The sequence below is a fragment of the Corvus cornix genome, chromosome 9 (assembly GCF_000738735.6).
Source record: "Corvus cornix cornix isolate S_Up_H32 chromosome 9, ASM73873v5, whole genome shotgun sequence".
Classification (NCBI taxonomy): domain Eukaryota; kingdom Metazoa; phylum Chordata; class Aves; order Passeriformes; family Corvidae; genus Corvus; species Corvus cornix.
The window spans coordinates 11,399,055-11,423,734 of record NC_046339.1 but is presented as its reverse complement, the minus strand read 5'-3'; the positions used below and the strand labels follow the sequence as shown (position 1 = coordinate 11,423,734).

The 24,680-nt window shown below is 45.1% G+C and overlaps 1 protein-coding gene across 2 annotated transcripts in view; it reads right to left on the bottom strand.

Annotated features, from left to right (window-relative positions):
* Positions 1-1,299: 1,299 nt before the first annotated feature.
* The window catches only part of CCDC50 (coiled-coil domain containing 50), a 43,306-nt gene continuing 19,925 nt past the window's right edge, over positions 1,300-24,680 (bottom strand). Inside the window, exons 4-12 of one of the 2 annotated variants that reach the window (XM_039556685.1) lie at positions 20,603-20,693; positions 17,792-17,909; positions 13,425-14,123; positions 11,766-11,872; positions 11,122-11,166; positions 10,477-10,581; positions 9,485-9,564; positions 8,379-8,476; positions 1,300-7,368 (exon numbers count right to left, since the gene is read on the bottom strand). In XM_039556685.1, coding sequence (XP_039412619.1) covers positions 7,349-7,368; positions 8,379-8,476; positions 9,485-9,564; positions 10,477-10,581; positions 11,122-11,166; positions 11,766-11,872; positions 13,425-14,123; positions 17,792-17,909; positions 20,603-20,693 — 1,363 coding nt within the window. In that variant the 3' untranslated portion in view covers positions 1,300-7,348. The remainder of the gene's footprint in view (positions 7,369-8,378; positions 8,477-9,484; positions 9,565-10,476; positions 10,582-11,121; positions 11,167-11,765; positions 11,873-13,424; positions 14,124-17,791; positions 17,910-20,602; positions 20,694-24,680) is intronic. The other variant, XM_039556686.1, reaches the window with a different exon arrangement.

Below are 24,680 nucleotides of genomic sequence, written 5' to 3'. Positions count from 1 at the left end.
CTCACCTGGTTTAGGTTGTGGGTCTCTGCAGCCATGATTTGCCTTCTGAACAAAAGGAGCATCAGTTCCAGGTAGGGAACCCCTACCAATATGGACCTGGGTGGGAGATGAGGATCTGGACATGCCCACAAGCAGGAGAGTGCGGCTGCCACCTGCAACTCCCCCCTTGCAGGGGAGGATGAAGCAGCCAAAGGGGCAGGCAGGCTGCTGGATACCCAGCAATGGTGACTTTTAGCAATCTCTACTGGCTTAACTTTTTTCACAGATGGAGGATACATGGGAAACCTCGATCCACCACCAGTGGCACAACAGATCCACCCACAATGGCAAACCCACAGTCTGAGAGCTGCATGCAACTTGGAAACTCAGAAACCAAAGTTTTCTGGTACAGAAAAAATTCCCCAGGGGCTCTTCAGTGTTCTTTTTGTGGTCCCCACATCCAGTTTTGTGGGCACATCACTGCATCAGGTAGAAGATGTTTCTCAGGGCTCCAGCTGGCCCCACTCCCACCACAGCCTAATGCTTCAACAAGTGCCAGGGCTTGCATGAAAGAAGCCTTTCAGAGAAAACAGACCGACCCAGTCACTCCAGACAAGAGGCTGCAATAGGTTGTAAGTTGGCAGAGCTCTTGGCAGTCCCAAGAGCCCTGTTTATACAACCAGACTCTTCCCCTGCCAGTCACGTCTGTTTTGCTGACTCCTACTTCCACTCACTGCTAATACCCAAGGGACTCTGAGACGCAGCTGGTGGGAGGTAAAGATGACATCAAGGCACTTGGAAGCACTGGGGCAGTGGTGTGACACGGACCCTCATCCAGCCCAAACATGAACTCTCTTGGAGTCAGAGCACTCACTTGTGCAGCCCAAGCCCCTGGCCCATGGAGGGAAAACCTGGTGCACCCTGTGCTGGGGAACCAAAGGGCTCTCTGCTCCCCTGTGCAATGCTTAGATTTGGCAAGCAGAGAGAAATGAGTAAATAAGCATTTAAGAAAGCTTTACAGTCTGGATGTGACATCCAGAATTTATATTTTGTAACCTCCTCTTTATTTTAGCATGCTCAGTCACAAATTCAATTTGTGACATGACAATGGGATCAGGTCTGCTCATGTTTGAGCTGCATGTGGCTGCATCGTCAGCTGATGCCTTTAAAAATGGCAGTCAGTCCCAGGGCATTTGCCCTTTTGCCTTCTTGCATTCTGTCCCACACCACTGTAGGTATGTGTTGTTTGAGGGAATCTTCAAGCAGGCTTTTTGCAAACTTAAAAGTTACGTTAATGAAATAAGAAAGAGCATCCTATCCTTGCAAATAATTATACTGCTTTATTTTTCAGTATCACAGTCTCAGGAAATGAAACAGTCCAGATCTTTTCCAAGATATTACATAGCCTTGTTTTCCATCTGTCTGTCCACAAAATAATCAGATTAAATAGAAATTTGTTTGTTTGCTACATCTCTTACAGTGGAAGAATGTAATTGTTGGTAGAAGCAGCTAAGCTTCAGGAACAAAGGGTGGAACAAAGTCTTATTTTCCCCTGCTTTTGTGTAACCCACTTAGGTTTCCAGAAAAGCACACAGAGGGACAGAAGGACGTGGTGGGTAACAAAATACAGCGGTTTATTGAACAATATGGGGCAAGGCAATGTTCCCTTTACATTCGATGACAATTCAGGAGTATGAAGCAAAACATGCTATACACACACACAGACATGATACTTTGGTTAAATGTCATTCAGAAGTTCTATGCCAAACCTGGTAAAATTATAGTGAACAGTCGAAATAAAACCAAGAATAGGCTTGCATAGACAGATTATTGTCAGTGTGCAATTCATATTTAAGGATTAGCTGTTACAATGCAGGATACACTTGCAGCTCTGAGGAATTTAAGCCTTCTGACTAATCCACCTCATCACATGGCTAATATTTAGATTCAACAGGCTAAAAGTTTACCCTGAAGAGCTGAATGAGACAACTGCAGTTATTTATCTGAGGCAATGAACTATATTGCAGTGCACAGATGCAGCTGGAGACAGACCATGGAGTCTACTTAGAGTGAACACTGATACAGTGGAACTTGTTTACCATGAAGTAGAAAATACTCATTTGTGTGTGCCACTGCCCTAGCTGCACAGCTAGGCTTTGCCCTGTGCTACTGATGGGGAGGAGGTGCCTGATATTATGTCCAGCCCAGAAGCTGAGGCTTGGGCAGCTCCTGGGCACAAAACCCATGTCCCAGAGCCTGTCCTGGGCAGGGCAGGGCAGTACAAGTGGCACCTGTGTGCAGCACAGCCAGTACCTCCCCAGCAGTGCTGCACAGCCACAAATGTGCTGGAGTGCAGCAAACTGGGATCTCTGCAGGTTTATGTCTGTCCTCTGCAATAAAAAGACGACAAGCTGCCCATGGTGTGCTCCATGTAAGGGACTATGTCCCACACCCACCTCCCAAAGCAACTGCAAAACTAAGCCCTGAACACCTTGGGACAGTGTGGCAAAACCAACTGTCCATGGACTGGGGACAGATAAAGATCAAACCTCAAAGACTCCACCATCCTGCTGGGCATTCCTGCTGCAGCACCTGCCCTGGTACCACTGCCAGGCACAGGACAGCACTGAGCTCAGTCACCTGTCAGGCCACGCTGGGAGTTGTGCTCCAGTTCCTATTGCATCTCACCCAGTCCTGCAGTGTCAGAGCTGTCAGGAGGGACAGCAGGAGCCACCTGCTCAGGGGGCAGACACACAGGAGATTGCTCTGTGAAGGAAGCAACAAGTTTCATGGACTGGCTGTGCTCAATTACAAGAGTGTAAACTAAATAGGGGAATCCTCACACTGTCTCCAAGTGCTCCCCTTTATATATATATAAATTAGCAATCCACAGTTAGTTTGCATACAGGATAATATGAATTAAAATAAAAACCTTGATAATAAAAATATATAATATACACATTGATGAACAGCAATAAACTGAATGAAAACACTAGAATGTAACAGTGGCTGTAATTTGGCACAAAATGAACACACAGAGGTCTAGCACTGTAAAAATAACTATCAATTTTTTTCCATATGTAGAGAATGTTATCAATCCTGATTCAAATCCTGATAGGTGGGAATGCAGAGATATAAAAATACTGTACATAACAAGATCCCTTTTGTAGAGAGAAGCAGACTGCAGCATCTGTAACTTGTATCCTTCTTCCCCAAGAGGAGAAATTCAATGATGAGAATTCATCTATCCCTTAACAGCTAATATTTCCTCACCCCACCAAGTTCAAACCCATGAAGTTCTTTAAAAAAAGATGAAATCAACCAGTTCGATCTATCCCTGTGATGACAACTGCTTCTTGCTGCAGGAAGCTGTACAGTCCACATTAAGACAGTGTTTCATAGCAAGGTGACTCAGGTCAGCCTGCTGAAGACATCGAGTATCCCTGCGTGTAAGGCACGATCCCTCCAGGTCACCTGACCTCTCTTCTGCAGACCATTGTGCTTTGGACGGAGGTGAGGAGGCGGTGAGAGCTCTTGCTGCTGAGATGTGCCTACTAGGAAGGTTAGGAAGTGCCAGGATTTCAAGGAAGTGTGTTTTCCACGTGGTGCCAGATGCCTTGTTAATGCACAGTCAGAAAGGGATGGAGGACCTGAACGCCCTGAGCAGGGGTCCCAGCAGGGGCTCCAACCTGCTACTAAATCCAGAGCAGACCCAAAGGCAAAGCTACTGAAACTTGGCAAGAGTAAACAAGTAAAAAAACCCAATATACTTAAACATTTTTCTGTTCTAGGAAAGAAATATTGCTCTGAGTGTTTCTTTTAAAAAGATCAGCTTCATTGTGCCCCTTTCCAGGGACACATGTACAAGGTGCTGATTTTGCATCTCGCCTACACAAGCTGCATCTTCTTGACTTTTAGCAGAACTGTGACTGCTGAGCCGGAAGGGAGTTCATCCATGATCTTAACTCTTGTTGGCTTCAGTGGGACCATGGAATCTCTTTCCAAAAGTGGTCACTAAATATGCAAGTCCAGTTGAAACCTTTGTCTCAGGAGGTCTCTAACCTGTATGGCTGCATGAGGACTCCAATCTTTATCAGATGAACAATTGCTCTGTTCTTATCCCATTTACTACCCTGCTTTCCTCAGCTGCCATTCCTAGCATTTCTCTCCCCCTTCTAGCAAAACCTTAGGAACACCTTAGGAACCTTTCACATGTACTATGGAGTAATAAAACAGGAGAAACACTTCAAAGGGACAGCAAATTAATAAAGGTCAGGAGAAAGAATAAAAAGATAGGGACTAAGAGAGGATACAGAGCAAAACAGTCCTTAAAGCATTCAGCACCCCCCAAAGGCTTCCAAGGAAGCAGCAACTGCTCCTGGGATCCTTCTTTTGGGCTCTTGTCTCTTGGTGCCATTGCTGGAGAGCCTCACTGGCCAGAGGAGGCCACTAAGGAGATCCTACAGCTCCACAGAGGAGGCACTGAGGTGTTCTTCAGACTCTACCCAGCTTCCAGACTAAATCAACCAGAGTTTTCTCTCACATTTCTACTCAGTACCATTGACACCAACAACTTGGATACTCCCAAGTATCCCTCCTGAATTAATAGGTTCTTCAAATGTCAGAGGGCTCAGGGTTCTCATAACTCCTCTGATTAGGTTAAGACAAAAGTTACACCAGCCAACTGCAATGCAAGAAAGTCCATCACAGCCAGATACAGAGGCCCATGGAGGGCTCAGTTCCGAGTTGGTTATTTCTCCTTGCCTTTTACCGAGTCACTGGGTTTCCAAAAGCACAGCCAATACAAAGCTCAACCTCTTTCTGATTTGGCAGGACTTTTCTCCATCCAGTTTTCACAAGTGCACCAGGTGGTACAAGCAGCAATGCCTGGACTACAGTGTTTCTAGGAAGTGTTAATTCTTAAAACCCCACCAGGCATCCATTTCATGATAATTACTCTGATGGCAATGGAAGGAAAAAGCCCACAGAAAAAAAAAATGGCATTTTCAGCAGTAGAAATTTTGACTGTTACATGAAATACAAAAATAAATTCTTAAAAAATAAAACCTTGGTAGATGAGGTTGCCACACTGGGCCAAGTTATCAAATAAGAAAGAAAACGAAAAAAATAGCATCTATGTTGTTATTTTTCTGGATCCTTTTAAACAACATGAACACTTCTGAATGACAGAGATAGAATGAGAAGAGCGAACAAGACAAGGACAGTAAAATGTAGCTGCTGACTGGGATATTTCCTGAGAAGCAGCAGCAAGCAAGACCTTGCAAGTCACTTAGGGGCCCATGCGGGCAGGTAAGCTCACAGTCTGGAAGCAAGGGTATGCAGGTAGCAGGATTCTGCCCATACACAAAGTCCTACATGGCAAGGTTTTTGGTTAGTGTATGCCTGGAGCAGAGATCCATCAGGGGTTATGTGGTTCTTCACAGGTACTGAACTGCTGCCAACAGGCCAGCAGGGGTAGGATATAGAAGTTTCTTGAGTTGTTGGTCAAGGCAAGGCATGGGCTTGTGATGTGGTATTAAACTTGCCCCTGCAGCTTATGTGAAAAAAGGAGTTGCCCTGTCTTCGCAGTGATTTGGCCCAGTAACTATCCTGACCAAGGACAACAGCCAAGGCTAAAACCTTACAGCTTCCTTGAGGTTGAGTTGTGCACTAGAGGAACAGCAGACAGCCATGCTCTCTTCCTATTTCCTAGAAGTGCTCCCTCCCCACAAAGCTCCAGAGAGCTTGCCAAGGCCCCTTTCCCAGGCAGATGAGTGGTGAGGGCATGTTTCCATGCCCAGGCACAGCTGTTTCCCCTCCTCTGCAGAGCCAGAGGCAAAACTGCAGCTGCCAGAGACAACAGAGAGCGTGGTGAGACAGACTCAGTGCTGGCACTAAGGAAGGTGGGCTGCAGGAGCAAGGCAGGGAAGCTCACTGCCATGAATGGGGCTGGCCCATGAATAACAGCCTGCCCTGGCTGAACAGACTCAAAGCCAGTGTCCAGATGTTCAGCATTATAGTTTAAAAATATACCTGAACATAATGGCAAAAAAAAATTAAGACGACAAAAGAATTGAAATGAGAGGAGGCCAAGGGAAAAGGCTACTTTTTTGTGCAAGAGAAAAATGATTTTCAAAGAGTGCAGGGAAAACAAGCCAGGAGGGAATCACTGCATGGGAAAATATATACAGATGATAACCCTGCAGACCCTGCTGTGCCCTAGAGATCAATGATTTTTTTATTCCTGACTGGAGCTTGTCTGGGGTGCTGGATGGAGCAGTGGAGAGGGAAAGCAGTCAGCACAGACATCATGTGGACTGTTCAGCACTCTGTGTCTCGCTCAGGTTGCCTGTAACTGTAGATTTTGAATTTGATGCTCAATGCCCAACATGGCCCTCCCTCTTTCAGCCCCATGTTTACAAGACACATCCAAGTTCAGAAACAAGTTACTCTAGTCAAGTGCATCAACAACTGAGCTAGGAGTTACAGGAGGTCCTACTTGGCTTCAGTGAAAATCCTTGGCTTCTATCACACTGAAGCTCAAAGCAGGTGACCACAGAGGTCCCTTCAGACACACAGATCTGTTTCTATGCATCTTCCCAAACCACAACTCACAGCTTCTTGAACTCCCTGGCAAATCTTAAATGTCAAGCACACAAGGTCTAATTTCAGTTGAAATTGTCTTTCCTTTTAACTGTTCTATCCTATATTCTGGAGCTAAATGCCTATACATACTCTATTCAGGTTGTCGGAAACCTTAGAAAGAAATACAGCAGTTAAAAAATTCTGTTTCATAGGCAATTTCTTCCTCACCAGTCTCAGGGTTTGGCTTTTGCTGGTATATGTTTGACAATGCTCTCCCCTTCCTGCAAGTTCACATGACTGTCAGGTTGGCTCAGCTGTCCTATCCAACACAGGAAGAAACAAATTTCCTCTTATAACTCCTTGCTAAGTTATCCTTATGCAGAAAGGACTTGTACTTCTGATGTTCTGCTGCCTTGCCATAATCCAACTCATTTCTTCAATTTTCCTCCACTGTACATGCATCTTAATTTATCCTATTTGTCAAAGCTCCAGCCAAAGCTTAAAAATAAAAAGAAAGCTTCAAAAGAATGTATGAGGGAGCTGTTGAGCCAGCTGGTTGATTTGAACAGCTCAGTGGCAGCTAGATTACACTGCACTGCTCAAGTCATCACAGATGAGTAAGAAATTGAAACAAACTATTTTCCTTAATATGATGACAGTTATAGAGATGATCCTGGGAGTGGAGGGTGGGCCTCCCATCAGGTCAGGTATTGAGGAAGTTGCCTGGCAATTCCAGTAATGTTTGCTACAGAAGAGTCAGTACCAAAGCAAAGGCTAGCAGAGTTTACTGCTTCCTACGGGAACCTGGAAAACAGAACAGAAAGGAAACAATCTGTGAGGCTAGATCCTGGTGAAAAAATTACTACCTGCAGTCATATTTTACCTGTTCTGCCCTCTTGTCTGTCTGTCTGACTTCTAGGGTACCAGTAAAGTCAAAGGCCAAAATTGGAACTGTATGTTACACGACTCAAGCAAGAGGAAGGACTGATCCACAGGACAGGCAGACATGTGCATTTCTTCTAGGGTATGAAATGTGCCCATTGCACAGTCTCACTAAAGCAAACAGACCCTATAAAGTGCCATCAACTTTCCAGCTTGCTTGATGAAGACAGAACATCAGTTTACCAAACTTTAAATTTTGGAAAGGAAAGTGTCCACATTTAAGTCTCAATAGTGGAACTGGAAGAAATCTGAGACTGAGTTAAACTCAGACCGCCCCTTTCCTTCCCCAGAGGCTCTGTAGGTTAATTCAGACAATGGGCATTCAGATTTAAAACAACTGCAGGGGTGACCCTACCCACACTGCTCTGTGCCAAGTGATTTCAGGAAACAAACCAACAAAGCAGTGCTGAGATGCTACAGGAACAAAACTAGCCTGCTCTCAGGACAAGTTTCTGTCTGATCATCCCATCTGCTTACCAGACAGGTGATACTGTGAAGTTCTGTCTTGTATTGGATTGTTTGATACTACTGAGTCACCTAAAATCCATCATAATGTTGCCTTCATGTCATTTCTCCATCATTTGCTACCTGGATTTACAGTCATTCATCATTAAGAGATCATGGAGGACATGCAGACAGCACTTTGACAAGTTCCAGGCAAACCAATTCAGTTTCTCAGTCTCTCAGCCTGCAACGTGCTCAGCAAGTGCAACCCAAACACTGCCCAGCATCACCTGCCTGCTGGGGCATTAACTCCCATTCCCCTTCTCTATCTGCATCACTTTCAAACACTCTGTCCCCTGCAGGCTGCTTGTATGAGGAAAACAGCTGACAATAACCCAAGTGCTGGGCAGCCCTGGGGTTGATCCTACCTTTAGGAGAGTGCTCAGGTTTGGGGATCTGGCGCAAGGGGCTGGGCTGGCTCGTGTAATACCGAGAGTGCTCAAAGTCATCGAGGAGAGGCTGTGACCTGCCAAGCACGGTGTAAAAGGAGTGTTGGGAAATAACTCAAAGGCACAACAGCGTAGTAAGAGCAACATCTCAGTTGTCTGGTCTGTTACTGTCAGTTTGATGCAAACCTTGCCTGGCCCAGACCTTCTGCCTGCAGAACAGCTCCTCTGAGCACAGCCTATTACTGCTTCTGCAGTGAGAAGAGCAGAGTATTTACTGCTTCTCATGGACCTCTTTCATTCAATAGTTGTTTAAGTTGTCAGGAAATAAAGAATTTCCATTATGAAGTTTGCTGCAAACCTCACTCAAAAGGGCAACATTTTAAAGTGGTTAGTGCTTGCGCAGTTTTACCCCCAGAGTATTTTAATACAATCTGTCTCCACCTGCACACCTTATTTGTTGTTTCTTTTGTAAATTCAACAAGAATTTCTAGGTTCCTTTCTGGAATGGAAATCACAGCCACTGGGGTCACTTCCAGGGTTTAGTCCCTCATGAAGGGCGTTGAGCCAGAGTACCAAGTGATTCAGAAGCAGCAGTGGGCTACAGCATGTTCCCAGTTTGGGATGAGGCACCCTTGCAAAGCACAACGCTCTTGCTTGCAGGGGGGTGTTCACATGCAGCAGTGGGAGCTGCGTACAGGGCTTAACTGGGAGCAAGGACCAAGGGAGCAGCTGTGCAAATGCATGGTGATTACTCCTTCCTGCCCAGAGATGACATTTTGTTTCACATCCCCAAAAGCTGTTTAACCGCCTCAATGTTTCTCTGCCATTTAACAAATGTCACTGGACAAGCTCATCAATCTCTGTCAGCACTGGGCATGGAGACCAATATGGACAAGTGCCACGAGCACAGTGAGTGACTCACGTCACCAAACCCCTCATGAGCTCTGTGCCCTCCATCACTCTCCTCTCCACCGAGTCCCTTGTGCGTGGGTCAGGCTGGTCATCCCACAATGCCTCCCTAAGACCCAGCTTCTCAGCAGCTTCCCAGCCGCATTCACCATTCTTGCCAGCCAGTTCAAGCTCACCTTGAAGACCTGTCACTTCTGTGTCGCTGAGTTTCAGGCCCCTCTCTTGACCTTGAGCGCGTGGACTCGCCTGCATCAGGCTGATGGGAAGAAAGGAAATCAGCTTGTCTGTGTGCCTTGCAAAACAGCAGCCAGTACACCAGGACTGCCACAACTCCACACAGTCCTTTCATGCTTGGTTTACACACACAGTTAACTACAGCCAGACATGCAAATGGCAGCATCAGGACTCGTTTCCAGTAAACAAAACGCAGCCTTGCTGAGCCAAACTCAATTTCTTGCGCTGAATATGTGACAGCACTAAGGGATTGTTCCGAAGCTGGGGTTGAACACAGTCTGTGTGTAATGACTGTGCACGTGGCTGGGCTGAGCAGGAAGGACCAGGGGCAGGCAGCTGTGCTCCTGCAACCACTGAAACTCAGCAAGGAGGCTAAAAACACCAGAGCTGCCTCCAAGATTAACACCACATTCCCTTAGCACCTTAGCAGTGCTGACCATAAAATCTGTTTGCTCTCCCTTTCCATGCTGGCCAGCCAAGCCTCTCTGACACTACTCCTACAAAAACTCAGGCACAATAGACTCGGAACTTTCATTACACAGCCAGTTATGAGGCAGAGTGACAACTGAAGCCGCTGCATTGCCCTTACACAAACAGAACCAATTACTGCTTTTATTGCTGCAGTCAGGATTTCAGCAGAGGGAAGGTCCTGCACCAGGGACTGACAGTGCTTCAGGGAGGCCACAAGGTGCTGTGACAGCCAGTGCCACCCTCCAAGGCCAGAGCCCAAGGACTACCTTGCTTGAGGCTGAAGCCAAAAGCATCTAACCAAGGAGATGGGTCCAAAAGGCTTGGGAAGCACCTGAATAACAGACAGCAAGACCTTTTAGATGCATCACCACCTTTTGCTCTCACCACACACACTCACCTCCCTGTGGAAATAGGAATAATGTTACAGCACCTTATCTGTGGTGCCTCCTGAAGCTTGGCATACCTTCCAATCTTGATCATGCCTCCTCTTTTCAAAGGAAGACTTTTCTCTTTCTTTCCCTTTTCTTAAAGCCTTTTTCTCCTCAGCCATCAAGAGCCGAGCAATTTCCTAGAAGGGAAACACAGACTCTGTCAGACAATTTTACTGCTCTAGTGGATTTGAGTTACTCAAACCCTTTCCCATGGACAGCTGCTGAATGGAAAGGGTGCAAATCCAGGATTTCATCCATCTGTGATCAGAAATCAAGGGACAGGGAAAAATTAAGACTGGTGACATGCAGAATGCCCAGTAGCTCCCTGATTTTCCAGAACTGCATTTGCAGAGCCTTTCTGCCCTCTGTCCATTTCCCTTAAAGGGGTTGGTGGCTCATCTCACAGCATCTTGGATAGTCTCCCATGGGGCTCAGTTACAAGAAATACTCTTACAGAACCATGAACTTCTTTTCTTTGTCATGGTTGCAACAGGCAGTCCTCCCTGCTTGGGCAGCCTGAGCATATACATTAAACCCATCTGGAAGAAAATCTCACTGGAGCCCCAAGCTTCCCCTACAAGGAAAGCAATTAACAACTAGAGGGTCAGAGGGGACAAGGGGTGTTTAGCAGCTTCTTCAAGTAAAGGAATTCCACAAGTATTTAGCTTGTTGCTTACCTCATCCTGTGCTACTTGAGCTGCCTTCTGATCTGCCTCATTAGCCTGTGGGGGGAAAAAAAAGGCGGGAGGGAAAAAAAAAAAAGAGATAAAAGAGTAATATCTCTGAATTATTCATAATTATTAACCTACTGGGCAGGGCAAGTAGGTGCCCATACAAACATACTACCATCCTATCCAAATATTTTTAGCTACCTCACTATTTACCTTACAACCCAACACCAAAATGCCATTTCAGCTTTTCATCTGAATTTTGCCCTCTATGTATCTGCCAAGCCACACCACAATGCATTTCCCACTCTGCTGCCCTCTCTCTCAAAGATGAGCACTGGCCTGTCCACTTGTGAGCTGATCACACTGACTACAGGCCATCTTTACCTGCCTGGAAACATTCATTTAGTATCACTCTGTTTCAGTACTTTAATTTTGGGGTATTTATTTCAAAAAAATGGGGCTTTACTAGCTGGAAGGCAGCTGTCACTCCATATTCATGTGTACAGAAGAGAAAGGTAATTAGCAGAACGCACAGGAGCAAGACCTTAAGTCTTATAGTCACTCTCATATACCAAAGATTTACTAATTAAAGTTGTGATTGCTGGCTGCCTTAGTTTCTTCAAGCTGACCAATGCATCCTCTCTACTTACCAGGAGCTCCTCCTCCTGCAGCTTCCGAGCAATCTCTGCATCAGACAACTCCTGTTCCATCCGGGGTCCATCATACATGGCTTGTTTCATCCCCCTCAAATTAGTGCCTACGGAATTGAGAGAAAACAATCAACTCAAACATCCTGCAAATGCTTTCGTAAGGAGACCACTACCATCTCCTCAGCCACCAGCAAACCCCCCACTGAAGAGAACCAGAGATCACCACAGTGTACCTGCCACACTGCTGGTTTGAGGGCACCTTTAGCTGAGGTGCAGCATACACAGCAATATCCGACACACTGTGTCTTAGATAACAAATGCAACTCCATGGCAGAACAGACCATGTCCCTTGAAGCAGTCTTTGGTGACAGCAATGCTAGCAAAGGAATTTTAATTTGTCACTCTCTGCATTGATACAGATACACTGGCAAAACTGGGCAGCAGAGAGCAGCCCAACATTTGATAGGAGCACTGCAGAGTCTGAACACACTGCTGGAGCAGCATGGGCTGCAAGGATTACCTGCGATGAGTTCATGTGAGTTTTCAGACAATTTCCTCCTTGGGATGACCCATGAATCTTACAATTCAATGAGAAGAGAAGGAGGCATTTTTGAAATTCATATGATGTTCAGCTCCTGCTTTGAGTATAGTTTTGTTATTTTAAAGCTAAACCTGATTAACACCTTACAATTCTCTAAGGAAAGAGTTCTTACCATAAGGAAGAAGGATAATTGTCCCAGTATCTCCAGAGACAGACACACATTATCATCCTCACCTTACCCATGTGAAGATCAGTTAGATGGCTTAAAGCATAAGCTGCCCCATGCTTTGACAGACATAGATCCAAGTCTCTACTTCACTAAGTCACCCCTACTTCCACTGTGGCTCTAGAAGTAGAAGGATGGATCTGGATCTTTAAAGGCCCCAACCCCCAAGTTCTGTTGAGCAAGAACTGCACAGGTACACATTTCCCAGAAAATTCCACTTGTATAGAATTTGATAAGAACCCCATTTTACAAATAGAACCCAGCTGGATGCTCAGTGCCACTAGTGAACTTTGCCCAAAGTGAATTAATTAAGTTGCCAGCAGGGTTTTCAATAAGAAGTGAATGAAAATTGCTCCGTTTTTTAGTGCTTAAGCAAAGTGTCCTCACGCTTACAGTCCTGCATCTCAACTCCACTAAATACAACCATAATCCTAACGTTCAGGGGTTTGTTACTTTTTTTTTTGTCCTGTGCAAGGAGACCACCGCATAAAACATATCAAGAAAACAAAAGCTGGGTATTGGTTGTTGGCTGGGCTTTTTTGGAGGTCTTTCTTTGGGGGTGGTGTGGGGTATTTTTGGGGGGGGGAAGGGGGGAATATTTGTTTTCTTAAAACACAGGATACCAAGGGCACCATTTCCAACAATACCTTCTTAATCATCTTTTCCAATGCCTTGGAACATCAGGACATAAACAGAACAAGAACATTAATGGATATGAAGAATCCTGCTAAATCAGGGAGAAACATGGGCAAGATTCCCTGTGTACACATTGCAGGTAGATACTGGAGAGAAGCATCTTCCAAAGGAGGCCAAACATTATCTCAGACACCAGTATGGGGCACGCAAAGGTCCATCCCCACACACACACACACCTTCCCCATCACTTGGTTACCTGAATCCCGCTGGCAGTCTCCAACCTTCCCCTGGCTCACAGCATGAGGGGAGGGGGAGTGTCTCCTGTGTCCTGCCCTTTTGTAGGCTCTTGTCTCACCCCTCCTACGGTCATCTCTAGATTCAGCATCATAGAGCTTCTCGTCACGTGCCATCTTGTGTGACAAATGGCCCTGATGGCGAGATTTCTGTTTCTCAGGGTGCTGCCTGCCACCCCGATGCCAGGTCTCCTGCTCCGCCTCCAGTTCCATCTCGAGAAGGGGAAGGTGCTTTTCTCTGTCTTGCCTTGGTGGCTTTCTGCTGTGCCGTGCTTCCTCTGCAAGTCCATGCTCTGACTCCAGGTCAAGACTCAGAGGTCTCCTCTCCTTCTCCCTGCCAGCTGTCCTCCTCTCCCGCAGCTCCCAGCTATTGCTGTCATCATAGGCACGGTGCTCAATCTCTCTTTCCAGGTCAAGGCTGGCATGTCTCCTGGACCTTCCCTGGCTGGTTGTCTTCCGCTCCTGCTGATGGCCATTGCTGGCCTCTCTCAGTTGAGGAGACCTCAGATGGCCCTCTGAGGTGGAGTGCCCGTGTTTGGGGGCACCACTGGGCAAAGGTGAGGGGGGTCCTCGGTGCTCTCTCTGCTGGTGCCTGCACCTGCCATGACCGTGTGCTCTGGGAGGTTCAGAAATCTGCTCTCTGGGGTCACCCCAGGGGTGCTCTGAGCAATGGGGGGACAAACAAGGAGGGGGTTAGTGGTGCAAGGGTTAATGGGGGTTAGAGGCCAGACTCAGAGCAGGCAGATGAGAGCTTGATACAAGGTGCTGAAAATGCAGACAAAGCATGATGAAAGAAAGAATAATAACAGGGACAGATAAGGCTTTCAGGATACAAGAAGGGACACAGTGAAATGGCAGCCTGGCTAGCAGCGCTGCACAGGAGGCAACAAGGCTGAAGCAGAAAGCATAGCTCCAACCCAAAAGTATCTGAGCACTTCCTAGACAAGGACAAGTCAATACGGAGACAAATGACTTTTAATAATGCCACTGGGGCTGAAAAACAGCCAAGAGAGCAGCTCATCTCCTGATGACACATCACTGCTGCAGGATCCTGAAACCATCTGGAAAAGGTTTGCAAAAAAGGGGACAAGATGCAGGAAAGGTTGGGAGACAATGGGGGCATAAGAACAGGAGGGGCCAAGCAAAGAGATGAGGTTGGACCCTGGCTTCAGGCACAAGGTTTTTCATCAGAAAAAACAGTCTCACCTAACTGGGGGAAAGACCCACATAAAGCCAAAAAGAAGTAAGTCGGTAGGATAGGATTTTTTTTTTTTTCTGTAAAAGCAAGAACAGGATAGCTGCAGCATCCACATATCTTCTACTCCAGACTGTCACATATCTTTTGGAGACCCATCAGTTTCAGGGCCTGCACTTACTCATTGTCTAAAGAGAAATTTCAGCTCTGAATGCAAAGATGGAAATCTTAGGGCAGAATAGGACCTCATAAAACCCAGGCTCCTGACCTCAGCATTGTGGCTAAAGAAGCTGCTTACTTGGCGTTTTGGCAGGGTTGTTTCCTCCATGCTTTCCAGAAAGCAGGTAGAAATTTTCTCTGCTTTTAGTTTCAGTAATAAACCTGAAACAGGTAGGAGGATGCAGCAGTCTGCCTGCATACAATCTACTAATTGATTTATTTTTTCAACTAACCTATTTGCTAGGAAAAATCATTGCACTGAGTGAACTGTTATCTCTCCACAGCAGCTTTTCAAAATGAAAAAAAATGCCTTGAAGCAGAGATTGATTTGAAACAGAACTACACACACAACCCCCCGCCAAAAAACCCAGCAGCAGCAGACTTTCCTCTCCTCAGCTGTCCAGAGTTTGTTTTATAGTATCTCAAAATATTTAAAATAGATTTCACTGTACATGAACTACATTCTGTTTTAATAAATAGCTCTGTCTCACTTACAATCCATCTAGATTTCAGAGGGAGAAAAACAAACCTCACACCAAAACTGAACGTTCCCTTCGAGTCATTCTATTCAGAAAAAAGTTTTTCAGAGCCAGCAAAAATAGAGCTTACAGAAAATCCACCTTGTAAACAAGTCTGTGTGACTTTTATCCAGAATAGGTGTATTTTTAGAAGTCCAAGAACTGTAACAGGAACTGCTGTGGTTACTCTTTAACTGGTTGGGTTTTTTCTGTTTAGTTTTAGATCATTCATATGATTTACAGAAAACAAATATACAGTCAAACAATCTAAGTGACTTACTGAACAACAGAGACCAGAGGCTGAAAGCAAGAGTCAGTTTTTGAACAATACTCAAAAGGGTCTAAAAATTTATTCAATTTTGTCATTAAGGAAAGCTCAATAAATACAACAGCAGAGAGCAGGAGAACATAAAAGAGCAAAGCATGGCTGTGCTGGGAAAGGATTGCTGCAGGTAACACAACCATGCCAGACAACCCAAGAAGAAGATTTGCTTTTGAGGTATCTCAGGGTGATTAATTCATCAGCAGGTGCTGGTTCCTGTGGCACCTTCCACAGGGGCCATGTAAACAGCCTTTAAAACCTGGTGTTACTCTCCGAAGCAGCAAGTGACTGAGCAAATATGAAAATGTTTTTCATGGCACAGACACTTCCTGGAGGAACTCTGTCCTTTTTGTGTTTATTTTTCCACTTTTAAAGAGCTCAGATTGCTTTGGAGCAATAGGCCTAATTCACATTCCTCCTGGATGTGGATAAATTTTACTTCAGTCTCAAACAATAAAATAAAAAAACAAACAAAAAACCACACATACACAAAAAAAAAACAAACCACCAAAAAAAAAAACACAAACAAAAAAACCCCCAAAAAACAGACCCGACTCCCTACGAAAACAAAAGAAACCTAAAGAAAGCCAGGGGTTTTTATTTGTTTCAGTTCACATCTAATGACAATACAAACCAAGGCTGCTGAAGCCTAATTGAATGGTGCCCAAGTAATTAAGAGGTTCCAGACCAATGAGCTAGATGATCCAGGCATCAAAATTCACTCCAGTCCTTTATGGCTTTTAAGGAGTGCAGATCATTAGCAGCACTACTATGAGTGGTCAGGCAAACACCTCCAACCTCACCTTCAAAATTATGGATTATTGCAGGAAGAAAACTTAAACCCACAAGATACCCTGCTCTCCAAATCCACACCAGTCTTACTTCAGGAAGTCACAGGCTTTGTCAGCTGATTTCTTATAAAAATCCATCCTGTCCTACCATCTCTGAATGCACACAGTTACCTATGTTGTATTTTTTCAGAGACTTCTCCCATTTAATCCTGAAAACCTCAAGTCTGGGTTGGCCATAACACTCCAAGAGCAATTTTTCCCAGCTTTGTACATGTAGCAGGACTTGGGGTCATGAAGTTTCCACTTGGTTACTGTTTTGCACTTTTGAACTTTGTGCTTTGTACTTTCTTGGCTATCTTTGAACTTCTTCCAAACTGAAACTAAAATGCTTTGTGTAAGTTCAAATGAAAGACTTTAAAACTGCCAATGGCATTGATGTTAAAATGAGAAATGAGGTTTGATCTTCATTTTCACAATCTGTTAATCAAAAGCAACCCATCTTCCCCACCACATTTTTGAAGAAAGAACACAGAAACCACCACCAGTGCACAGCAAAGCCATCCCCAGATTGCTCCATAATTAAACACACCCTGATTCTCTCCTCCCAGTTTAAGAAGGCCTGTATTCAATCACAAAAGCTGACCAAAAGGAAGCAGAAGAGCGCTGTGGATCAAATAATTTCCGCACTGTCCCAGATGATAATCACAGCAGAGACACTCTGTGGAGATGACCTTGTTCTTCAGTAAGTCATTCAAGGCAGCTGTGCTAATTTTATAGCTTGGGTACATACCTGCAAGGAGCTATTTTTGAAACCCAGCTCCATGAACCAGCATTTATTCCTTCATGTAGCTGTGCCAGCATCACAAATGAGCACATGGAACGGTTTCTCTTCGAATGCAAGCAGGGAATTGCACAGGCATTTCTCCCACACACCCTTGCTGTCACACAGCAGTAACTGCCTTATCAGCCACTGTCTTTTTCCACAAGCACTTTTAAAACACATGTGTGGCTGTACTTGCACATACACACACCACATTCCCTATCCCTGTCCTTTAGGCCATGTTCAAGGACAATAAAAATTATTAAATTGTCTTTTCTGCTTTTTTTGTTTTTTAACTAAATAGTCCTGATTATAAAGTAATCTGATTCTGACCCTGGAAACTGATGTAACATTACAGTGCTAAATGCAAAACTGTAGGATAAAGGGAGTTTCCTAAACAGTTATCAGACCACCAGGTTCACCTATACTGCCATGATCTTGGCCTTTTATCTTGCAGAAACATACCTCCATTTTCTGCATAATAGCTCTCTTCATAGCCTGTGTGTCCCTGGGACTCTGGGTAGTGCTTCTTGCGCTTTTTTTCTTCCTGCAGTTCTTTCTGTTGCAGGAGACGGGCAATATCCTGCAGAGATGGAAGAAAACAGACATTAAATCACCACTAAAAAGTATCTCCAGATTCTTTTATTCAAATCTTTATTCAATTATTAAAATCCTTATTAAAAAAAAAAAGTTTAATTTTTCAGACACGGCAACAACAGTTACTCAAATTCAACCCCTGGGCCAGATGAGGCTTTCAAATTAATGGATGACACAAGGGACCATGTCAGCAACCAGCATTCAACCTCACCCAGGCCCAGTGCTGAGATTCCAACCCCATAGCAAACTCACAACTTCCTGCTTCTCCTGCACACAAGCCTGCTAAGCCCTAATGGCCAAAGCAGGGCAGAAGGGACTGCGTGTGCAACCTCAGGCTATCAACAAGGATTTGGAAGTCACAGAAGTGCACACCCACTCACAGGAGTGGGCTGGATCTCCCCCCTGAACTCTGCCAGGGAAAGAAAAACGCAGAGGCAAAGACTGTCCGGCTAGAGGCAGTTCTGACTGGAAGGAGTTCCCAGAGCAAATCATGAACTCACTTCACACTGGCTGTAATTTTCAGGGACTACAGGATGCCAGGCAGGGAAATGCATCAGTTTGACAGACAGAGACTTGAAGGAAAAGAAAATCGAAAGGACATTAGGAAGAGCAAACTAGGCACAAGGCAGGAGCACAGTGGGGACTGCAGCCGTTTGTCTTCTGTCACAGTTTTGCTAGATATGCCAAAGAGAAGAGCACTCCATTTTCCTAATTGGTTTTCCTTCAAGATGACTAATGGATCAACAAGGCCTAGGAACCACAAACAGCTCCCTGGGGTTTGCTCCTCTGAGGCCCAGCAGCTTGTGAGTCAGTGGAGCCAGTCTGGAGCTAGGAAGCAAAGCTGGGAGATACCAGGAGGGCATGCTGCCCCTTTGGATGCTATTCATTTAAGCCTTCCTAATCCTCAGGACCTTTACAGAGCCATGCATGTAAAGCGGACACTGCAGGCAGGAAAGGCATGGCTGAAATGCAAACTAAGAGTCAACACCCCTCAGAGCCGAGCCAGCACTGGAGGACACTGGATGACTACTCAAATACAAATTATTATTTCAGGATTCAGGTAAGATCTGCTCTGAAACCAGCTTTGTGGAAAATCTGGGGATGCCACAGCCTCTTTCCAAAAAAGAAAAAAAAAAAAACAAAAGCACCCCAAATCAAAACAACAACAAAACAAAACCAAAAAACCCTCCACAAACTCCTTCCCCTGACAAGGTTAACCTTTCTAGCAAGTACACTTAAGTCTATAAATATATGAGTTAAGCACATTATCTCCAGGACTGAGACAGCTTGGGACCTGCAAATCCACACAAACCACTTCTTACAAACAGGATTCATAAGCAGGCAGGGCAGACAGGCTTAGTGCTTCATTTAAAAACCCTGCACTCCAGAAAGGATATGCCTCAGTCCTCAGCTACATTTCAGCCACACTTGGGAACTTCCCACGTACCAGCAGGAAGAAAAAGAATATTTATGATTTCTCCTTGCTTTAAGCCACAGTCAGCTGAAGCCTGCTCCCAATTGCACAGGATGGTCAGCAGGCTGGTTTGACAAGCTGCAAGAACCTGTTGTCAGACCAAGGATATCCCTGCAGTTCTCTATGTAAAGCAGGAAGGAAAGGCACAATTCCCCAAGTCAACATTAGTTCTGCATCTTCTTCACCTTCCTGATAAAAATAAGACAGATTGTTACCTCTTTAACACAAATCCTGTAGCCAAAGTGTTCCTCCCACCCTGTTACCACAAGCTCTTCTTGGAAGACAAGCCCTTCCCATCTGTCTGGGCAGCCTTTCAGTACTTTCTTGGAATTAATGGTAGAAGAAGAAAATGAAGTCTTGCAAAAAAACCTGATGGATCTGTCAGGTAAGGGCAGATTCTTATTTCTGGCTCTTCCAGGAAATACACCCTTGTGTTCAAGCTCTTCCTATACAGAAAATGCCACCATTGCATCAAGGTGCCTCTTGAAAATCTTGAGACAACTCAGGCTTCTCAGGATACCATCTGAAATTGGGACACACTCCAGGCTCACACAGGTGTTCCTCTACTCTGTGGGTTCCTTGAAAACTCAATCTGACAGGCTGACCCACCAAGGTGACCAACAAGCCAAATCCTTTGTACACTATGAACAAACCACACCACCCACTCTCAAGCAACAGCAGTAGAGCAACATTCTGAAGTCACAAAAGGAATCTGCTAGCAAGAAACTGTAACAGTGTTCAGGCTGTGAAAGACTAAATTGAAAAACGGAGAAACCAGAAACAGATGGCTGGGCTGCGAGTCTTGCTGAAACCTTTGCATCAAAGACCAAGAAATGACAGCCCAGGATTCTCCCAAGAGCAGAACCTGTCTTCTTGCATTTGAGAAAGCCAGCAGGTCTGAGTGTATAAACAATTACAACTTCCTATACCAGGGCAATAAACACCTCAGCAAGACTTACCTATTACTTGCCTTCTTCATCAGCAAGGCCACTGGCATCAACAACTCTTATGACCCTTGAATGTGAGGACTATGACTGTATCTTATTCCTGTAACAGGACTCCCCAAAATCTCTGTGCATACAGAGGTCTGTCAGGACAAGGACTGCCACCATGCAAGCCAATTCCTATGGCTACTGGCCAAGAAATGTCTGCCCTGAAAGGGCTGCTACGAATAGCCCTGCCATCCCTGCAGCTTTAAAGGTTACCTCGTCTTTTTCCTCTTGCCTGCGGCGCTCCTCCGCTTCAAACGCGAGCTTCACTTGGATTTCCTGAGCAATCTCGCAGTCCTGTCGTTCCCTAGAAGGCAAGGAGACAGGGATTATAGGCAGCTGAAGTCACAGGCATCAGTCAGCCTGGAGAAAGGGACAAAAGAGCTAAAAAAAAAATCCACCCGATTTACACAAAAGAATTATTGCTCAGTGTTAGTGCAGAGCTATGAATCCACACCAGGGACCAGAACTCCCTGTACTTACGGGTGGCCAAATTTAGAAAATACTTCCCCAAAACATCCACAGAGTACAAAGTAAAAGAGATTCATGGGAAGATTGCTAAGAAACGGGATAGGTACCACAAAATAGGGCAGGCCAAGGTAGTGCTCAGGCGTCTGCAAACAATCTAATTCTGCTGAGTTTTTGTACATGTGGTATCAAAGGAGGGGTTCAGGGGGGTATGGTTAATGCAGGCATTTCTGAGAAGTGGTTTTCACGTGTACGCCAAGGAGAAGAAAGTGCAGGAATATGATACGTAGGGCAAGTGGAGGCTGAAGGTGGCAGTTCAGTAATGAATGAGAAATGCCACTGAGCTGGAACAAGACACAAAAGCAGGACCAGTGCCAAGAGGCAAGGGAGCAACATGTGTCAAAGCAAGAGGGAAGGAGCCACTGCCACAGTGCCACAAGATTGCATTAACTGGGGACAGGGAGAGATCAGAGCAATTGAGACACGAGAGGTTTGGCTGTGCAGACAGACCAAAAAGGCTGGAAAGCATCTGCAAGAACAGTGCCACACTCAGCAGCACGCTCCAATGTCCAGCAAACAGGCTGGAACAATGGCTGAGGATTACTCAGGGCAATTCAGAAAAGGTTGCGGAATTTGAGAAGAAAGACTAAAGCTCTCTCTTTCAGCACTGTTGAGATTGAGCTAAAGAGCAGCTCTAAACAGGTCAGAAAAGTCAATCCCTGCAATTGCAACTACTGAAAGGCAAAGCATAGGAGGAGTACAGCTGGGAGCAGCAACAAGCAGAGCCTGCTTTATTAGAATACAGTCCTTTGAAGAATACACTGATGATGATCAGGTAGGTGATGAGAAGAGTACCAAGAGCATGTTATGGAAAAAAAGCAAGTACCTAAAGCTGTGCTGTGTGGGCTGGAGCAACTAGTTCTAGGTTTGAGCAAGAATCTGGGCATAAATGACGTAGTGAATCTGGAGTCAAAGGACTGGGAGAGACTCTAGGACATGAGAAGAGGAAGTTAAAACACTTTTAATTGCAGACAAGCACTTTTTGTTGCAAAACCAAGAAATGTGGCATGGCTGGAGCAGCCAGTGGCACAACGGAGCCTTCCTTTACAGAAAGTGAAGAAGAGTGAGAGAAGCAGAAAAGGTCGTAAGGGTGGAGAAGAAGGACATTGCAACAAGAGGGTTTAGAGGACAAATGTCACCAAGAAACAACTCATTTGTCACAGGTGACAAAAAGGCACACACAGCAGGAAGGAAAAGAAGATTATTTCTGTCAACGGCTCCTTGGAAGCAGACCTGCAATCAGGCTGGAGTTATCAATAGGTCAAACATCTTATGACATCAGATTCTTTCATCCAGGTAATAAAACCTGGCAATTTTTGCATGTGCTGGTGTGTGTTTCATTTGATGCTGGGGAGAGATCTGTTCAAAGCCACAGGAGTTCACACAGCAGCACATCTAGTTCTTGAACCTGCTTTTTAAAAGGGCCTTGGCAAACCTGGCACCAGCAGAGAACCACAGCTCCCAGCAAAACAATAGCTGAATAAGCCAATCCTAGGGAGCAGGCTGTCAGTGAGGCTGGTAGTGGATCCTTCACAACGCCAGGCTCTGAGGACATGAAACCAGGTACAAAACAAGTCAGAAAGGTCAGACACATCAAGGCATTGCACGTCTCCAGTTCCTCTGGCACTGTGAGCAGAGCTAAGGTGCCAAGTTCATCAGCACAAACCGACTTGCTAAATGCTTAAAATACATCCTATTGCAGACAAACAGGACAGAAAAACAACTAATCATCTTTCACAGCTAAGGCAACAAGGTCATTGCCTCTCCTTTAGCAGCAAGGAACACCAGAAGCAATGCAAAAGCAGAAGCATTTTCTTCTTTCTTATGACACATCTTGGAATACACCACATCAATTCCTAAGAACTGAACAGCCACAGAGGATTAGATTTGGGGGTTTATTGCCCAGCAGTAATTAAATACTGAGACTTGATTAGTTAGTCAACACAAACTAATGTATTAACTTGTGTGAGCATAAGAAAATAGGTTCAAGAGCTTTGACAGCTCTTCCTTGTCCTTCAGTTTCTTTAGTGTGAGTTCAAGTGCCCATCAGATCCCAGAAATCAGTCAGAGCAACATAAACATCACCATTCCTAAACATTCCACTCACGTCCGTCACTTCTGGGCAGCCAGGAGGAGTGTTAAGAGTGTTGGGAAAACTCTACATCAGTTTATAAAAAAAGAGAAAAAAACCAAAAGTCTGCGTGATCAGAAAGCTCCCTCCCATTCACAGTGACTGTAGCTACTAGTTGTTGCCAGATGAGGAAAAAAAAGGGAATGTTTAAATGAACTATTCAAAGGAACTGTTCACATCAGTGCAATAGAACCATCACAACACTGGGAGCAAAACAGGGAAAGAACATATTTTCACACTATTTTATTTTAGTAATCTTGCTACTATGGTTAGCAGTGTGCAGGCTTCTCAGCTAGATGCAAGAGATGCTTTAAAGAAGCATGAAAATAAGGTTTGATGCTTCCCTGAATTCTTAAAAAGAAATGTTTCTATTCTCTCATTTATCTTCACAAAGTCTTTCTGAGAGAATTTAGGATTTGAAAGAGAGAAAAAAACCAATAAATTTGAAGAGCTTTTTTATGTTTCCTGTTTCTCAAGACCCCTTAGTTCTGCCCTTTTACTCCTCCCATCACCTTGCAGTGTCAAATTGTCCTAGATGACACAGAAAGCAACAACAGCAGGGATTATTTTGTTGCCAGAACATGCTACTCTTGGACAAGGAAGAGACAATGGGAATACACAAAGAATGATGGAAGAAAAAGATCCAATTACAAAAGGATGCCTCCAACTTCTTTTTACTATTCTTGCAGAAGAGCTCCTGCTCTCAGAAGCCAAACTGCTGCTGACACAACGTTTTACATCAGCAGTTCTGCCTGTGCTTTGGCTCACAAAGTTCGTAAATCCCATTTTACAGAGTCCTACAAGAAAATTGTTTGCAGCTCCCAGCAAGTAACAAAGAGAAATCATGTATGCCATACAAAATCAATTTTTATGTTGTCATTTACCCACTCCCATCTCTAATTGGTAATAAAGACAATACTATTGAAAAAAAGCAGAGACTTGAGAGATACATATGTACATAAGGTCTGTCCCAGTGTGCTGGGAACATTGAAAACAGTGGCTGATCTGTCACAGCTTCAAAGCTTTCATGAGCCGCTGCTTTGAAGCCAGTCCTGTATCTCCCACATCTGCAACACAGCTCTTCTGCTCCATCGCTGTCAGATGAGCCACCCAGGCTCTGTGATCCACCACAACTGCACCTGGTGGGTGGCATCCCAGAGCCCAACAAAAGCCAGGAGGTAGCACAGCTGCTGGGAGATGCATCCTGCTTTGCAGACCCTGTATTTGCAGGGACCCCCATCCAGCCACCACCTCTCACGAGTGGGAGCTGGCTGAGCCCTGTCATACAAACCACCTGCTACATCTCATGCTCTGCAAGTCCACTCTGGATTGGAAAGCACAGTTTGTTTTGCCCTGGGCTGCCATGTTTCACTTCTACACCAGCTCCACAGCTGAGAGCCGTGGCACACAGAGAGCCAAACCACAGACCACAGGGTTAAGATGTGGTGTGTGGGGACTGAGCAAACTTGCAGAGCAAACTGGATCACTCATTAAAAACCCTCCCAGTTGCTGCAGAAGTCAGTGACTGCGAGAGAAGGCCTGTCCCCCAACACCCATCCCCATCAAGCCACCCTGGGGCAGCAATTCCCCTTGCCAGGTCATTTCACACTGAATAGCTGCAAGCACAAGCAGAGG